Raw genomic sequence first — 15,990 nt, 5'->3', positions numbered from 1 at the left:
ACATAAAATAGCAAAACTTATACATAGACCAGGTACGTTAAATCACATTTTGAAAACTGAAACCAAGAAAAAAAGCTAAACAATCAAAATTTCAGGCCCATGCTTACAGGTATATTTCAAACTTCTAAGGAAGAAAAAGGAAACCTGTTTCCCAAACCTATGCAAATGGAAATAAGCAGAGAATATTTTTAATTTCTTTCGGAAAATCAGCATTACGTCGATGATGATGCAAGTGTACCAGGAATAATTGAAATAATTCTTAAAAGTATACCTTTCATAAACAGATACAAATATTCTAAGCAAAGTATTATTATTTTTTAATTTTAATTTAAAATTTATTTGAGAAATGCAGAGACACCCCACCACCACCGCTCCCACCTGCTGGTCCGGGCCCCCAAATGCCCAAAAAGGACGCCCTATCCCCTGAGGGCGGGGCGGGGCCTTCTGCTCTGGCCTTTCTAACCCCGGAGGGTGGGGCGGGGCGGGGCCGTCTGCTCTGGTCGCTCAATCCCGGGAGGGTGGGGCGGGGCCGCCTGTTCCGGCCACACCTGACCCCGCCCTCACCTCCCCCACCCAGGCAGGTGCTCCGCGACTACAACTGCCTGCAGGAGCTGCTGCAGCACCTGACCTCACTCAGCCTGACCATCGTGAGCAACGCGTTCGGCACGCTCTGGAACCTGTCGACCCGCTGCGCGCAGGACCAGGAGCTGCTGTGGGACCTGAGCGCCGTGGGCATGCTGCGCAACCTGGTGCACTCCAGGCACAAGATGATCGCCATGGGCAGCGCCACGGCCCTGCGCAACCTGCTGGCCCACCGGCCCGCCAAACATCAGGCGGCCGCCACGGCCGTGTCCCCCAGCACCTGCGTGCCCAGCCTCTACGTGTGCAAGCAGCAGGCGCCGGAGGCGGAGCTCGACGCCCAACATCTGGCGCAGGCGCTCAACCACCCGGAGAAGCAGGCCCTGCCCGGGGCCAGGCGGCAGTCAAGAAGCCGCTGCCGCCCCTGCCGCACCTGGACGGGCTGGCGGGGGACTACACCTCCGACTCGGTCTGCTTCGACGACGACGACGCGCCGTCCCTAGCCACCGCCACCGCCGAGCCCACCAGCCCGGCCGTGCTCTCCCTCTTCCTGGGCAGCCCCTTCCCGCAGGGCCAGGCGCTGGCCCGCACCCCGCCAGCCCCCCGCGGCGAGGCTGCCTTGGCGGCCAAAGCCAAGCTGGCGCTGGCAATGGCGCGGATCCACTGTCTGGTGGAGGACATCTTGGCCTTGCACACCTTGTCTGATGACAGCTTCAGCCTCAGCTCCAGGGACCACGGGCAGGAGGCGCCGAGGGAGGGCCAGGCGCAGTCCTGCTCGCCCTGGGGCGGCCCCAAGGGTGGCCGGCAGGAAGCAGGGGGCTGGGTGCACGCCCTGCTCTGGCTCAAGGCGGCCCATGCCAGCCTGTCCAACGACAGCCTCAACAGCGGCAGCACCAACGATGGCTACTGCCCGCGGGAGCACAAGCGGACCTGCCCGCTGGCCGCGCTGGCCGAGCACCGTGAGGAGCTCCTGGGTGGGCAGCCGCGGCCCGCTCGGCGCTCGGCCCGATCTCGACCTGAGGGGCAGCCAGGCCTAGGGCCCACCCGGGACGCCGCCGGCGCCGACGCCCGCGTGGGCACCATCAAGCTGTCGCCCACCTATCAGCCCGTGCTGCCGCTGGAGTCCGCGGGCAGGGCAGGCGCACCCCGCGGCCTGGAAGCAGGCCTGGCTGCCGGCAGAGGGCCTGAGCCAGGTGCTCGAGAAGCTGGGGGCCGCCAGGCCGGCCGCGGCCAGCAGGGCGCTGCAGAGGCTGGTGGCGCAGTAGGGGCCCCTCTCGCTGTCCCGCTGCAGCTTGCTGTCCTCGGTCGGACGCCTGGGCCCCAGCGAGGCCAGAGACCTGGACAGCGACTCCTCCCTCCAGGGCCTGGAGGAGGCCGGCCCCGAAGAGGCGGAGCTTGACGGGGCGTGGCGTGGGCCGGGGGCCGCCTCCCTACCCGTCGCCATCCCGGCGCCCCGGCGGGGCCGAGGTCTGGGCCTGGGCGTGGAGGACGTCAGGCCGTCCAACTCTTCTGAGAACTGTGTGCAGGAGATACCGCTGGTGCTGAGCCGCTGGCTGCAGCTCCGTGAGCTCCCTGGGCAGCTTCCAGAGCCTGTCCATCGCCAGCTTCATCCCCAGCGGCCCTTGCAGTGGGCTGGGCAGCGGCACAGTGAGCCCCAGCGAGCTGCCTGACAGCCCCGGGCAGACCATGCTGCCCAGCCGCAGCAAGACGCCGCAGGCCGCGCGGCCCGGCCAGCCCGAGAGCAGCCAGTTCAGCCTGCGGTGGGAGAGCTACGTGAAGCGCTTCCTGGACATCGTCCACTGCCGCGAGCGCTGCCGCCTGCCATCCGAGCTGGACGCTGGCAGCGTCCGCTTCACCGTGGAGAAGCCGGACGAGAACTTCTCCTGCGCCTCCAGCCTCAGCCCGCTCGCCCTGCAGGAGCACTAGGTGCAGCAGGACATGGAGCTGCGGCTGCTGCCGCCCTCCTGCCCAGACTGCGGCGTCTGTGGTGGTGGCGGTGGTGCCGGGCAACGCCGGTGAGAAGAAGCCGCCAGACGCCAAGAGGGGCCGGCGCCCGCAGGCTCCGGGACCCGCATGGCCGCGGACCAGGAGCTGGAGCTGCTGCGCGAGTGCCTGGGGGCGGTCGTGCCCGCGCGGCTCCGCAAGGTGGCCTTGGCGCAGGTGCCCGGCCGCCGGGCGCTGCCCGTCCCGGTCTACATTCTGGTGCCCACCCCGGCCCGGGAGGACGACTCGGCCGAGGGCACGCTGGTCAACTTCTCCAGCGCCGCGCCACTCAGCCACTAGACTGCAAGGGCCCCCCCAAGGAACAGCGCCGGGGCCCGCAGGACAGGGGCCGGCCCCGCGCCCCTGGGGGCCCCCAGAAGCCACGCGCTGCTCAGAAGGTAGTGGCGGACAGTGATCTACGTGCCCAGCCCGGCCACCCGGCCCCACCCCAAAGCTGTCCCTGGCCCCCGCGCCACACCGAGGTAGGCGGCGGAGACCCCCAGCTCGGCACAGCCAGCAGCCGCAGGCAAGGCGCCAGCGCCCGGGAAGCAGAGCTCTCTGAGCCTGCACAGGCCAGGCAAGATCTCCGAGCTGGCGGCGGTGAGCCACCCCCGCCCCCAGGAGCGCCACGCCCCCCTGCTCCTCTGTCCAACACCCCTTCTTCAAGCTCCTCCCAGACCTCGCCCGCCTCTCAGTCTCTGCCCAGGAAGTCGCCCCCGCCACCCCAGCTGCAGGGTCTCTGCCCGGCCCGGCAGCCCCGCGCGTGCCAAGCACAAGACCTAGAAGTCGCCTGGCTTACTGCCTTGCCGGCGCATGGAGCTGTCCTCGGCCGCCGCCTCCGTCGCCTCCGCCTCCACCTCCCAGGGCGCGTCGCCCCGCCGCGGACGGCCGGCGCTCCCCGCCATCTTCCTCTGTTCTTTGCGCTGCGACGAGCTGAGGGCGGCCCCCTGGCAGCAGCCGACCCGGCCAGGGTCCGGTCCCGGCCCCAGCACGTGCGCGCTCCGGCGCAGCAGCTCCAAGAGCCCGTCGCGCCTTCCAGTGCGCACGCCCCCCGCGCTACCCCTCTTCAAGCGCTACTCCTCCCAGCCCCACATCAGCATGGCCCAGCCACTGCCCAGGGTGGTCGCGCCAGGCACGATGTGGCGGCGCATCCGGGATGAGGCGTCGCGCACATCCCGCGCAGCACCCTGCCCTCCTCGGCCCTGCTGCTCCGGGGCCACCCGCCGCCGCGGAAGACCTGGGACTCCGCAGTGCAGATGGAAGAGGTGGCCCAGCCCAAGACCAACGCAAGCACGTCCCCGAGCCTGGGGAACCCGGAGCAGCCCCCGCCCCAACCAGCGCCCCGGCCGCCCTCCTGGGCAACGAAGTGGATGAGCCGGTCCCGGCCAAGGGCCCTGCCCCCGCGCCCTTTGCCCAAGAGGGCTTGGGTATCGCCTTGGGGGCTTCCCTGCCAGCCTGTAGGGCCACTGAGGATCAGCGGCCACTTGGCAGCCTTCCCTCCACCCACCCTCCTGTTCCTCACGCCGCCCTGCAGCATCTGTCCCATGTGTACATAGCGCGCCACCCGCCAGCACCCCATGTAAAGCCGCCGGCTGGCGGAAGGACCACATCCCCTGCATCAGTGTTGCACAACTTTAAAAAACAGAGCTGTCCAGTTGCCTCTGCTGCATGAGTGGGGCAGATGCGGGCCTCCCACACCGGCCACGAGCAGGGAGGCCAGCGGTCCCCACTGGCCCAGGAAGACTGTCCCACTGGGACGTCTCTGTCCAGCTCCGTCCTTGGCTGTGGCCCAGATTCTGTCAGGTCCGACAGTGCCTAGTGGGCTGGGGAGTCTCTGCCCCGGCTGAGAGGCTGTGGCTGGGGTCTCTGAAGCTCAGGCAGTGGAAGAGAAACTCCTGTGGCCCTGGGGCTCAGTCCTGCCCCCCAGGATGCAGGGACACCCTCCCAGGGACAGAGGCCCTGCCAGCCCATGGACGCTCGGCTGTCCCCCACATCAGCCTCTCCCGCAGTGATGAAGGGGAGGCTCCTGCCCAGGAGTGGCAGCATGAGGCCTGCGGGGCCCCGCCAGGGCTGCCGGCTCCTCCTCTCAGCCAGGGAGTGGTGCGCTGATCCAGCGCCAGGCAAGGGAGCAGAGTGGCCCCGTGAGATGGGCAGAGTCCGCTGGGGGGAGGTGGTCTCAGGCGCCCATACAGGGTCCAGCCTGTGCCGGGGGCGGGGAAGGGCGCAGGTCAGCCAGAGGAGGTAGCGGCAGAGGCGTCGGGCAGCACTGAGCGCATCACGTGGCCGACGTCCAGTTCCAGCTTGGCGCCGGCTCACTGCAGGCCCTGGCACTGCTGCCTCAGCCCCTCACCTGCCCGCTGCAGCCATACGTTGGTGGTCACTTAGGCCTGGCTCTGCTGGTACAGCCGCTCCCTCTGGGCCTCGGGGTCCTCACTCCTCCTGGGGTCTCCTGGGAGGTCTGGGACAGCATGAGGGAGCATCAGTCACAAGGGAGCCCCCAAGACCAGAGCCACCCAGCAGGAGGGAGCCAAGCCTGGGGACACAGGCATCTGCATACCCCACCCCTGCACAGCACAAGCCCACCCTGGTGGCCTAGGTGCCCCATAGTCACTCTCGGGGGCCCACACGTGACCTGGCACCTCACACGCCAGCCGGAACACACCAGTCTCAATAGCGGGGTCCCTGCCGCCCACCCAGAGCTCTAGGTCCCCAGATCCCCGTCTCTCACATTGTTCTAGAAATGCTCTCCTCCACAATGATGGAAACAGCAGGGCCCACACCAAGGCCACCGGCAGCTGCTCTCCCTGGCAGCCAGCAGGAAGCCGGATGGGACACAGAGCAGCCCGGATCAGAGGCGGAGGCTTTGCCCACCACACGACAGCCATGGCCCCTCTAAGAGCCCCGTCCCCAAGGAGGGCCAGGGCCAAGGGAGGCCCGAGAGATGGACAGGGCCCACTGGGGGTGGGGAGCTGGCCCTGGGTACCTACATAGCCCAGCTGGCACCCAGGCCTGGAAGAAGGGGCCCAGGTCAGCCCAAGGCAGTGGAATGCAATTTGTTTTTTTGCAAAATGGGCTGTGGCACTTCCTAGGCAGATTCACCTGGAGCGATACTGCATGGAGGGTTGAGGGGAAGCATGGCCGTGACCCTCAGAAGCAGCAATGGGATGGCAGTGTGCTGACACACGTGGTCCACGATCCCCACACACACGTGGTTCACGATCCACACACACATGTGGTCCACGACCTCCCATGCAGTCTAGGGCCAGAACAGCAGCAGGAAGCAGGCAGCCTGGTGCCACCTGGTCAGCGAACACATTTTGCTGAAATGAGGGAGTGGGTCCACTCCTGTGGCATTACAGCCACCAGCTCCTCCCTGGCCAAGGCTGGGAACCTGGCCTCGAACCCTGGCCTGATGCCTGCTCACTACAGGTGACTCGCAACAGACAAAAGGCAGCCGGTGACTGAAAGGCTGCTCAGCACAGGCTCTGCCAGGCGCCCTGTCCCACAGAACCTCCAGCTGATGGCAGCAGTCTGTGGCGATGCCAAGAAGCCCTGAGTCACACAGAGCCTGGCACGGAATGTGGTAGTATGGCTGGGGTTGTTTAATTCATCTGACAGTAGAGATAGAGATAGAGAGAGAGGGAGGGAGGGAGGGAAGAGGAAGGAAGGGAGGGAGGAAGGGAGAGATGGAGGGAAGGAGGGAGGGAGAGATCCTCTATTTGTGGTTCACTCCCCAAATGGCCACATCAGCCGGGGCTGAGCCAGGCCAGAGCCAGGTGCTCCCTCTGGATCCTACGCGGGCACAGGGCCCCAGTATAACTTAATTCTAAAAAGTAGGCTCCTGGGGCCAGCACTGTGGCGTAACAGTAAAGCTGCCGCCTGCGACTCTGGCATCCCATAGGGGCACCAGTTTGAGTCCCGGCTGCTCTATTTCTGATCCAGCTCTTTGCTGTGCCCTGGGAGAGTAGTAGAGGATGCCCCATGTGCTTGGGCCCCTGCATCTGCGTGGGAGACCCAGATGGAGCTCCTGGCTCCTGGTCAGCCCAGCTCTGGCCGCTGCAGCCATTTGGGGAGTAAACCAGCGGACGGATCTCCCTCTGTCTCTGATGTCTTTTTGAAAAAATAAAGAGAAAGAAGAGTAGGTTCCCATAGAATCCTCAGGCCTTGGTCCAAGGGGCCTGTCCAGGGAGGGTGGGTGCGGCATTCTAGGTCCGTCTGGGCCCAGGGCTCAGTATAGCTGAGCACCTCACAGAGACCACAGAGTCCACCCCGATCCTGCATGCGGAACCCTGTCCTTGCACACCCCACTTAGCTCCACCCCGGCCAGGCCAGAGACCCCTGCGACCCCCACCATGGCCCCTGTCCCGCGGCATGCTCCCCCTCCGTTAATGGGGCCAACGCCTTCCTCAGCCCCATGCCCATGCAGCATGGGACACATGGTCCTGCCCCAGCCACCATTCCTGGGGCCTCGGGGCCGCCTCCTGCCCTGCCCCGGCCTGAGCCCCCTACCTTCCGGGGCCAGCGCGGTGAAGACAAGGTCTTGGCCCGTGCTCCGTGCACGTCCTCCAGGAACTGCTCCACTGTGGGCGGCGCTGGGCTCATGGGCAGCACCACGAACTTCTTGGCCTTGGATCTCATGCCTGCAGGTGGCAGATGAGGCCGTTACAAGGCGTGTCCCCATCGCGGCCACTGCCCGGTGAGGCCGTGCGCATCTGGGGAGCCCGCCTTGCCCTGACCGCAAGGGGTCGCGGGGAGCCAGGCTGCGACCCTGCCCGGGCCTCCTGGTCCCGGCGAACCACAGTAGCCAGCCCACGATTCATGGGGACCACAAAGTATTATTATAATAAATGAAATGATATAGGGAAACATAATAGATCGATCACAAGCAAGAGATAAAAAATACAAGAGTTGTCAAGATTCCCAAAACAGCCATCCAAATAGGTGAAAAATGCAAAAAGACAATCATGTGACTGTTTAGATTACATGTTGAAAATATTTAATAAAATTCAGCCTCTAATGAAAAAAAACTTATTCTCAGTGAAAACAAACAGAAAGTAACTTCATCAATCTGATCAAGATTAAAAGAAAGTTACAAAAACCAACACAACTAATACAGAATCATTGAAAGCTTTTCCCTGGATGTAAGCCTACACCCAGATGCCACCATTATTTCTTTTCAACTTTCTGTTGTAAGGGTAATCAGGGAAATAAAATGGCAAAAAATGTGTAAAGTTCAATTTATAAAGAATGAAATTGTGTATATATATATATATACATACACACAAAGAATTATATAGGATGACACATAAGTAGCTAGATAATTTATAAAATCTATTAATAAATACAACTGATACATAAATTTAACAATATTGCTGGAAAGATTAATGCATAAAATCCACTAATTACTAAGTACCAGCAAGAAACAAACAGAAAATAATATTAAAGGGCAAGAGGCAGACTAGAAAACAAATATCTAGGAGAGATGAAAAAAAGAATTGAATTTGTAATATCTGTAAACATTCTTAATATTAAAAACCCCACATAGAAATGAGTCAGCAATATGAAGAAAACGAAAAAGACCGAAGCCAATAAACAGCCAATAGTCTCTTAACTCACCCTAAGCAGGTTACTGCAGCCTCCAGGTGGGATTCTCCCAGGTAGACCTGTGGGGAGGCAGGAGGGTCCCAGCAGGTGGCAGGATCCCACTGGTGAAAGGGTGCAGCCCTGGAGGAGGCCCTTGGCACCTGAATCCAGGCCTCATCTCTCTACCATCTGGAGTGGCCTGGAGTACACGTCCCTGCTTTAAAGATGCTGATTTGTTGTGACTTCTGGGTCCTGTGTGCTGACGGCTATGTGAGCTGTCCAATCAGGCATGGTGACATCACTGCCACATAATCACATTGGATTGTGACACCATAGAGTTCCAAATTCCTGGAGGAGAGAGGCCCAAGGAGGGGTCTCTGCCGCTGGGAGACTCAGGAGCTAGTGCGGCATCTGCTGTTCTCTGACCTTTTCCACCACAACACAGCCCATCTTGGACACCTGGGAATGGTAAGTGTGTGGGGCCAGGTGTCCAGAGTGGGGGAAGGGGAAGCTGGTGGTACCTGATCGCAGGATGCGGGGCTCCCAGAGGGCATCTCTGGAACCTTGGGCCAGCTCAGTTTAATGGCTGGGGGGGCTCTCACAGGACACATCAAGACTGGTGACCCCTGCCACTTGGAGCATATGGCCAAACACAAAAAACTCATGAGGATTGAAGTAAAGCTACCACCTGCACTGCCAGCATCCCATATGGGCACAGGTTTAAGTCCCAGCTGCTCCACTTCCAATCCAGCTCTCTGCTGTGGCCTGGGAAAGCAGAAGATGGTCAAAATCCTTGGGCCCCTGCACCCATGTAGGAAGACCTGGAGGAAGCTACTGGCTCCTGGCCTCAGATTGGTGCAGCTCTGGCCATTGCAGCCAATTGGGGAATGAACCAGCAGATGGAAGACCTCTCTCTCTCTCTCTCTCTCTCTCGCTCTCGCTCTCTCTGCCTCTCCTCTCTGTATGTAACTGTGATTTTCAAATAAATAAATAAATCTTTAAAAAAAAGTTCCATTAACCTGAAGGTCATGTGAGAAACAGGAGACCCTGGGACTCCACTGGACACACCCTGGTCCTTGAGCCCATCTCCTTGAAATAAGCACTGGTGCTAAACAAATAAAATAAATAAATAAATAACTGTTATCAAAATTTGCTTTCTGTATTCCTTTCCATGCTGAAGAACTTCAAAATTAAATGACATGATACAAGAAATTGTTTAGAATTCAAGAGCTTTATTAATATAAGTTTGTTATAAATGAGAATACAGTATATGCTTTCAATACATAGGGAGGGGCCAGCACTGTGGCACAGCAGGTAAAGCTGCCAACTGCAGTGCCGGCATCCCATATGGGTGCTGGTTCAAGTCCCAGCTGCTCCCCTTCCAATCCAGTTCTCTGCTATGGCCTGGGAAGGCAGTAGAAAATGGCTCAGGTGCTTGGACCTCTGTACCCACATGGGAGACCTGGAAGAAGCTCTTGGCTTCAGATCAGTGCAGCTCTGGCCATTATGGCCATCTGGGGAGAGAACCAGTGGATTGGAAGACCTCTCTCTGTAACTCTGCCTTTCAAATAAAGATTTTAAAAAATACATAGGGAAAAATACATTTTTGGAATAATGATTCCCAAGAAAAACACTTGTGAAAAAGGTTTCTTTTTCCAAACATGGAAACATCACGACTTCAGAGAAAATATCTATAGACTCAAAATGATTGCATTGGGAGTTATGACTATTGATTATAAAAGGAATTTTATCAAAGTACAGAATTTAAAGGGAGGGCACATGTTCAAGGTCCAACACAGAAGAGAGGTGGGGAGCTATAGGAAGTTCAGCAGGCTAAGGTCTATAGTGGCCTTATGCAATGGGGATGTTTATAAGGGGGAAAGGAGACTGCAAAAGTCACTTTAAATATGTTTATAAGCAAAAGTCTTTATCCCATATCATGTGAAAAGAAGAAATGTGATCAACTGGCAATTTTTCAGGAAACCTGATCTTGAGTTAAGGGAGATTAGTGATATTTTTTCCCTGATGAGAAAATGAAATGTTCAGAAAATTCTGAAAAACTCTTTAAAAAAAAGAGATTTATTCCTTTATTTGAAAGGCAGAGTTAGAGGGGAGAGAGCAAAAAGAGGAGGAAGAAGGGGAGATAAAGAGCAAGAGAGAGAGAGAAGCAAAAACCTCCATCCACTTGTTCACTCCCCAAATGGCTGCAACAGCTGGGACTGGGCCAGGCCAAAGCCAGTAGCCAGCAGCTTCTTCTGGGTTTCCCATTGGGTAGAAGAGGCCCAAAAAGAATTGGACCATCTTCCACTGCTTTCCCAGGAGCACTAGCAGAGAGCTGGATGGGAAATGGAGCAGCTGGGATTCAAACTGGTGCCTGTGTGGAATGCTGGCACTGCATGTGGTGACTTAACTTTCTATGCCACAGTGCCAGCCCCTTGAGCAAGTCTTAATGCCCACTTGCTAACACTGGTTCTTTACTGTGATAAGTAAAATTAAGTAACACTTATAGGTCATTTTCTACTAAAATGTGAGAAAGTTAATATGTACATGCTTTCAATGCATAGGAAGGGGCCAGCACTATGACATAGCAGGTAAAGCTGCCAACTGCAGTGCCAGCATCCCATATGGGTGTCGGTTCAAGTCCCAGCTGCTCACTATATTTAAAATGTCATGAACACACTGGGAAGTCTAATGAAATTTAAAGTTACATTTTCTTGATATTAATATGAAGATATTATATCAGTATATATTCTAACAATACGAAACATTCAGTGATCTACAGCAAGATATACATAATTAGGTCATGTGTTTGTGAGGTGGAGTTCACTTGGGCTAGACTCAACTTATATATCTGGAATTCATCTGGATGGCAGCTAACCTAGGATGGCCTCAGCTTTCCTGACTAGGGCACCTTGGCTCTACATCTGGCTCCATACAAACAGACTCCAAAGCAGAATACAGGCATGACTTTTAGACTATAGAAGGCTTGCTCAGGCATATGGTTATGGCCGTGATAAAAGATCAAGAGCCTGGATGGAGATGTACATGATTTTCCAAATCTCTTCTGTCTGACCTGCACACATCTCACTGTACAAACCAGGAAATGTGGCTGGTATCTAGAGAGGAGTGGGAAGCCACAAGAATGCTCTGTGGCAGCAGACGTGAATAAAGGAGAGCTGAAGAACTGGAGCCGTTACACGCAGTCAATATGCTGCTCACCTGAATTTTCTGATTAGTGACTAACATGTTCCATTAAGCAAGTAAACAAAATGTATTATTATTTATTTATGAATATTTATTTTCTTTTTGTAAAAAATTGTAATACAAAGTAATTGCAGACCAAAGTCCTATCAAATAAATAATGATTCCCATATTCAAATTTTCAGTAAATTATAAGAAATAGATTTATATTCTAAACACTTTTTTTAAAGTTTGTTTGACAGATAGTGAGAGAGAGAGAGACAGAGAAAGGTCTTTCTTCCATTGGTTCACCCCTGAAAAGGCTGCCACAGCTGGCACTGTGCTAATCTGAAGCCAGGAGCCAGGTGCTTCTCTCTGGTCTCCCATGTGGGTGCAGGCGCCCAAGCACTTGGGCCATCCTCCACTGCTTCCCCGGGCCACAGCAGAGAGCTGGACTGGAAGAGGAGCAACCAGGACCAGAACCCGGTGCCCATATAGGATGCTGGTGCCACAGATGGAGGATTAACCAAGTGACCCACGGCACCAGCCATGACACAGCTCTTAAAATAACCAAGGTTCAAAATACAACAATATTGAGTGCTAGTAAAACTAGATTTATCTGGAGAAAATCTCCTCAAGGTCATGGAAGTGAATTTCTCCTCCTTTGAGGGTTTATTATGCTTAGTGACTGGTTTTCAAAGAATAGAGTAGTGAAAGAATGAGAAAGCACACATCCTATGGTGAAGAACCTGACAACCAATACAATGGCCTGGGGATCATGGTTGACATCACAAATGATATGATAGTCATGTCAGTAGCGTTTACCATTGATTTGATATGATAAAAATGACACTTCACTACTGTGGCCTTTTTCCCAAAAATACAGAATTGAGGTCCAGCAATAAAAACAAAACTGAAATTAATTTATAAGCATTTCATAATCTCAAGTAGAGTCCTAAGACACAAGAGTAGAAATAAAATTACAAAAGCTGTAAAAGGCCACCTGTCATTATTGATTCTAAACTTGTGGGGCCAGTGCTGTGGCACAGCTGGTTAACATACTGGCCTGAAGCACTGGCATCCCATATAGATGCTGGTTTGAGACCTGGCTGCTCCACTTCCAATCCAGCTCTCCGCCATGGCCTGGGAAAGCAGTAGAAGATGGTCCAAGTCCTTGGGTCCCTGTAACTGTGTGGGAGACCTAGAAAAAGCTCCTGGCTCCTGGCTTCAAATCAGCACAGCTCTGGCAGTTGCAGCCATTTGGGGAATGAATCATCAGATGGAAGACCTTGCCCCTGCCTCTCTCTGTCTACATCTCCTCTCTCTGTGTAACTATAAAAAATTATTAAAAAAAAATGTTTAGAGGAAAACCGTTGGCAGGAAACTGGGGACATATTTAAACCCAGAGCACATTGTCTTCTATTAACGTATATTTATTTTAAAATTATTTATTTGAAAGGCAGAGTGACAGAATGGAGAATGAGAGAGAATGAGCAAGAACTATCATCCACTTGATCACTCTCCCAAATGCCTGCAACAACCAGGACTGGGCCTGTCTGAATCCCGGGGTCCAGTACTTCATCTGATCTTCCCACATGAGTGTCAACAGTCCAACTACTTCATCCATCACTTTCTGTCTCCAGAATACACATTAGCAGAAAGCCGGATCATAAGCACAGGTGGGACTTGACGCCAGGCACTCGAAGATAGTTTGCAGATATTCCTAGTGATGACTTTACCTGCTATACCACAACACCTGTCCCCAGAACACAATGCATTTGAATGAGACATTGAATAAAGCATCAGAATGAGGACTTTAATATTTAAGATTTTAAATTACTGGAGGCCAGTGTTGTGGCACAGTGGGTTAAGTGAACATCTGCAGCACCAGGATCCCATATGGACACCACTTTAAGTCCCAGTTGTTCTACTTTAAAAAAAAGATTTATTTAGTTATTTGATAGGTGGAGTTACAGAGAGGCAGAGGCAGAGAGAGAGAGAGAAGTCTTCCATCTGCTGGTTCACTCCCCAAATGGTCGCAATGCCAGAACTGGGCTGATCTGAAGCCAGAAGCCAGGAGCCAGGAGTTTCTTCTGGGTCTCCCATATGGGTGCAGGGGCCCAAGGACTTGGGCCATCTTCTACTGCTTTCTCAGGCCATAGCCAAGAGCTGGATTGGAAGTGGAGCAGCTGGGACTTGAACTGGCACCAATATGGGATGCGGGCACCACAGAGGCTTAGTCTACACCACAGTACCAGGCTTTACCTGCTACACCAGCAGGCCCCTGCTCCACTTCTGATGCAACTCCCTGCTAATGTGCCTGATAAAGCCAGTGGAGGATGGCCCAAGTGCTTGGGCCCCTCAACCCATGTGGGAGACCTAGAAGATGCTCCTGGCTCCTGGCTTTGGCCTGGACTAGCCCTAGCCAATGCAGACATTTGGGGAGTGAATCAACAGATGCCAAGATCTTTCTCTCTCTCTCTCTCTCTCTCTCTATAATTATACATAAATAAATAATGAATAAAATAAATCTTTAAAAAATTTTCAATTGTTCTGTCCCAACCCTAAATGGTATACTTATGTTACATGCAATATCATCTTTTTTAACCAACATTCTTATTTTTTAAATATTTGTTTACTTGACAGAATGAGAGAGAGAAAGAGATCTTTGTTCCATTTGCTGATTCACTCCAAAAATGTCCACAGGACTGGGGCTGGACCAGGCTGAAGCCAGGAGACCGGAATTCTTACCTGGTCTCTCATGTGAGTGGCAGGGGCCCAGGTATTGGGCCATCATCTGTTGCTTTCCCAGGCACATTAGCAGGGAGCTGGATCAGGAACAGAATAGCTGAGACTTGAACTGGCATTCTGACTTGGGATTCTGGCATTGCAGATAGCAGCTTAGCTCCCTGTCCACACACAGCTCCAATATTCTTCTCACATGCCAATGTTCCTACTCCAAAACCAATTAAAATCTGCCTTGAAGTTTGTGGGCATCACATCTGTTTTACTTTTTATTTTAATCACTGCACAGCACATCATATGATGACTTTATACTTTCCAAAGTTCATTTAATCATTTTATTTAGCTGAAAAGCAGACACTAACAGAGAGAAAGTTAGACATAGATCTTCCATCCACTGGTCTACTTACCTAATGCCAGCCAAACCTGAGGCAGGGTAAGGCCAAGCAAGAAACCCAGGTCAATCCAGGTCTCACCTGTGGGTAGCAGGGACCTAAATATTGTTGTCATCATCTGCTGCTTCTTAGAATGCACATTGACAGAAAGGTGAAGTCAAAAGAAGGTCAGGAACTGAAATTCAGACACATCAACATTGGATCAGGCATCCAAAGTGGCATCTTATCTGGTGGACCAAAGATGTGCCCTTTACACATTTTTCCTTGATTCGTTTTATATTTTGTACTACTATACTAATTTTATCCATATGTATCATTATTGATATTGCATTCCCATAAAATTCTAATATTCAGTGAAAACGGTATACTATTCAGAAAAAATCAAATTTTCTAGGTTATACAAAATTTAACAAAATTTGATTTGTCATTTTCTATTTCCAGAAATGTACTTATTCATAATAATATCACTTGTATATTGACTATAGCTTTTAAGATATTTAGCTATAAATACAGGGTTTTACATTTTATAGTACTATTAATATGAGCAATGGATCTGTCAGTGGCATTAGTCTCTGCTCATTGATTCAACTTCTATAGTCACACACCACACCAGCCTTGGTGGAATCTTTTTTAAAAAGTTGTTCATGTATATCAGAACCTCTGAACATGAGCTGCAAACTGGAGCTTTATTTGTATTCAAAATGAAAATATTATTTCTAAAGACTTTTATTACTTGTATCTACACAAAGTCAAATTCTATACTATTAATCCTAACACTGTGTCTTAAAATTCTATTAGGTCCTAGGAAATTTTTTTAAAAAATAAAAGGAAGAAATTTCCTTAAATACATGTCTATCAAATCATCCTATGTTAGCAAGTTTCTTTATGTTGGATTCAATTCACAGGTAACAATATCTTGGTTATAATATACTTTCTAAAATATACTTAAACATAATACCTGAATATTTTCAAGGAAATCAAATCATTACAAAGGAATAGTTAGGTATAAGGTTGAATGTTATATTCAGATCAAGAAGCCTACACAAAAATTTAATTTGGGGGCTGATACTGTGGTGTAGGCTAAGCCTCCATCTGTGGCACCCGCATCCCATATGGGTGACAGTTCATGTCCCAGGTGCTCCTATTCCAATCCAGCTTTCTGCCACGGCCTGAGAAAGCAGTGGAAGATGACCCAAGTGCTTGGACCCCTGCACCCACATAGGAGACGCAGAAGAAGCTCTTGGCTCCTGGCTTTGGATCGGCCCAGCTCCAGTTATTGTGCCATTTGAAGACCTTTCTCTCTGTCTCTCCTTCTGTCTGTGATTCTGTCTCTCAAATAAATAAACCTAAAAAACTAATTCTTCAATTTGATGATGAAATAATATATTTGCACTACAAAAGGAGGTTATTCACTGAGAAAAATATCTTAGCAATGTAAACTAAATTTTCTAGGAACTTGCTTTTCATATAAACTATGAAAGATAAAATACTAAAATGTAATTATATTAATCTGTGTGGTCCCAAATCT

The 15,990-nt window shown here is 52.7% G+C and overlaps 2 protein-coding genes and 1 pseudogene across 6 annotated transcripts in view; 1 reads left to right on the top strand and 2 right to left on the bottom strand.

The window, feature by feature from the left end:
* Window positions 1–15,990, bottom strand: part of LOC133747076 (zinc finger protein 260-like) — a 313,614-nt gene that overhangs the window by 241,079 nt on the left and 56,545 nt on the right. The window lies entirely within an intron of this gene.
* LOC133746957 (adenomatous polyposis coli protein 2-like) lies at window positions 399–7,219 on the top strand. Its single transcript, XM_062175150.1, is given in 9 exon segments — window positions 399–966; window positions 969–1,722; window positions 1,724–2,132; window positions 2,134–2,854; window positions 2,991–3,088; window positions 3,346–3,721; window positions 3,724–3,885; window positions 3,888–4,141; window positions 6,875–7,219. Coding segments are annotated over 9 exon segments (3,687 nt in total).
* Window positions 4,076–14,700, bottom strand: LOC133747079 (UPF0449 protein C19orf25 homolog; annotated as a pseudogene).

Source organism: Lepus europaeus, chromosome 18, assembly GCF_033115175.1.
Source record: "Lepus europaeus isolate LE1 chromosome 18, mLepTim1.pri, whole genome shotgun sequence".
Taxonomy (NCBI): Eukaryota; Metazoa; Chordata; class Mammalia; order Lagomorpha; family Leporidae; genus Lepus; species Lepus europaeus.
This window is presented reverse-complemented; position numbering and strand designations above follow the sequence as displayed.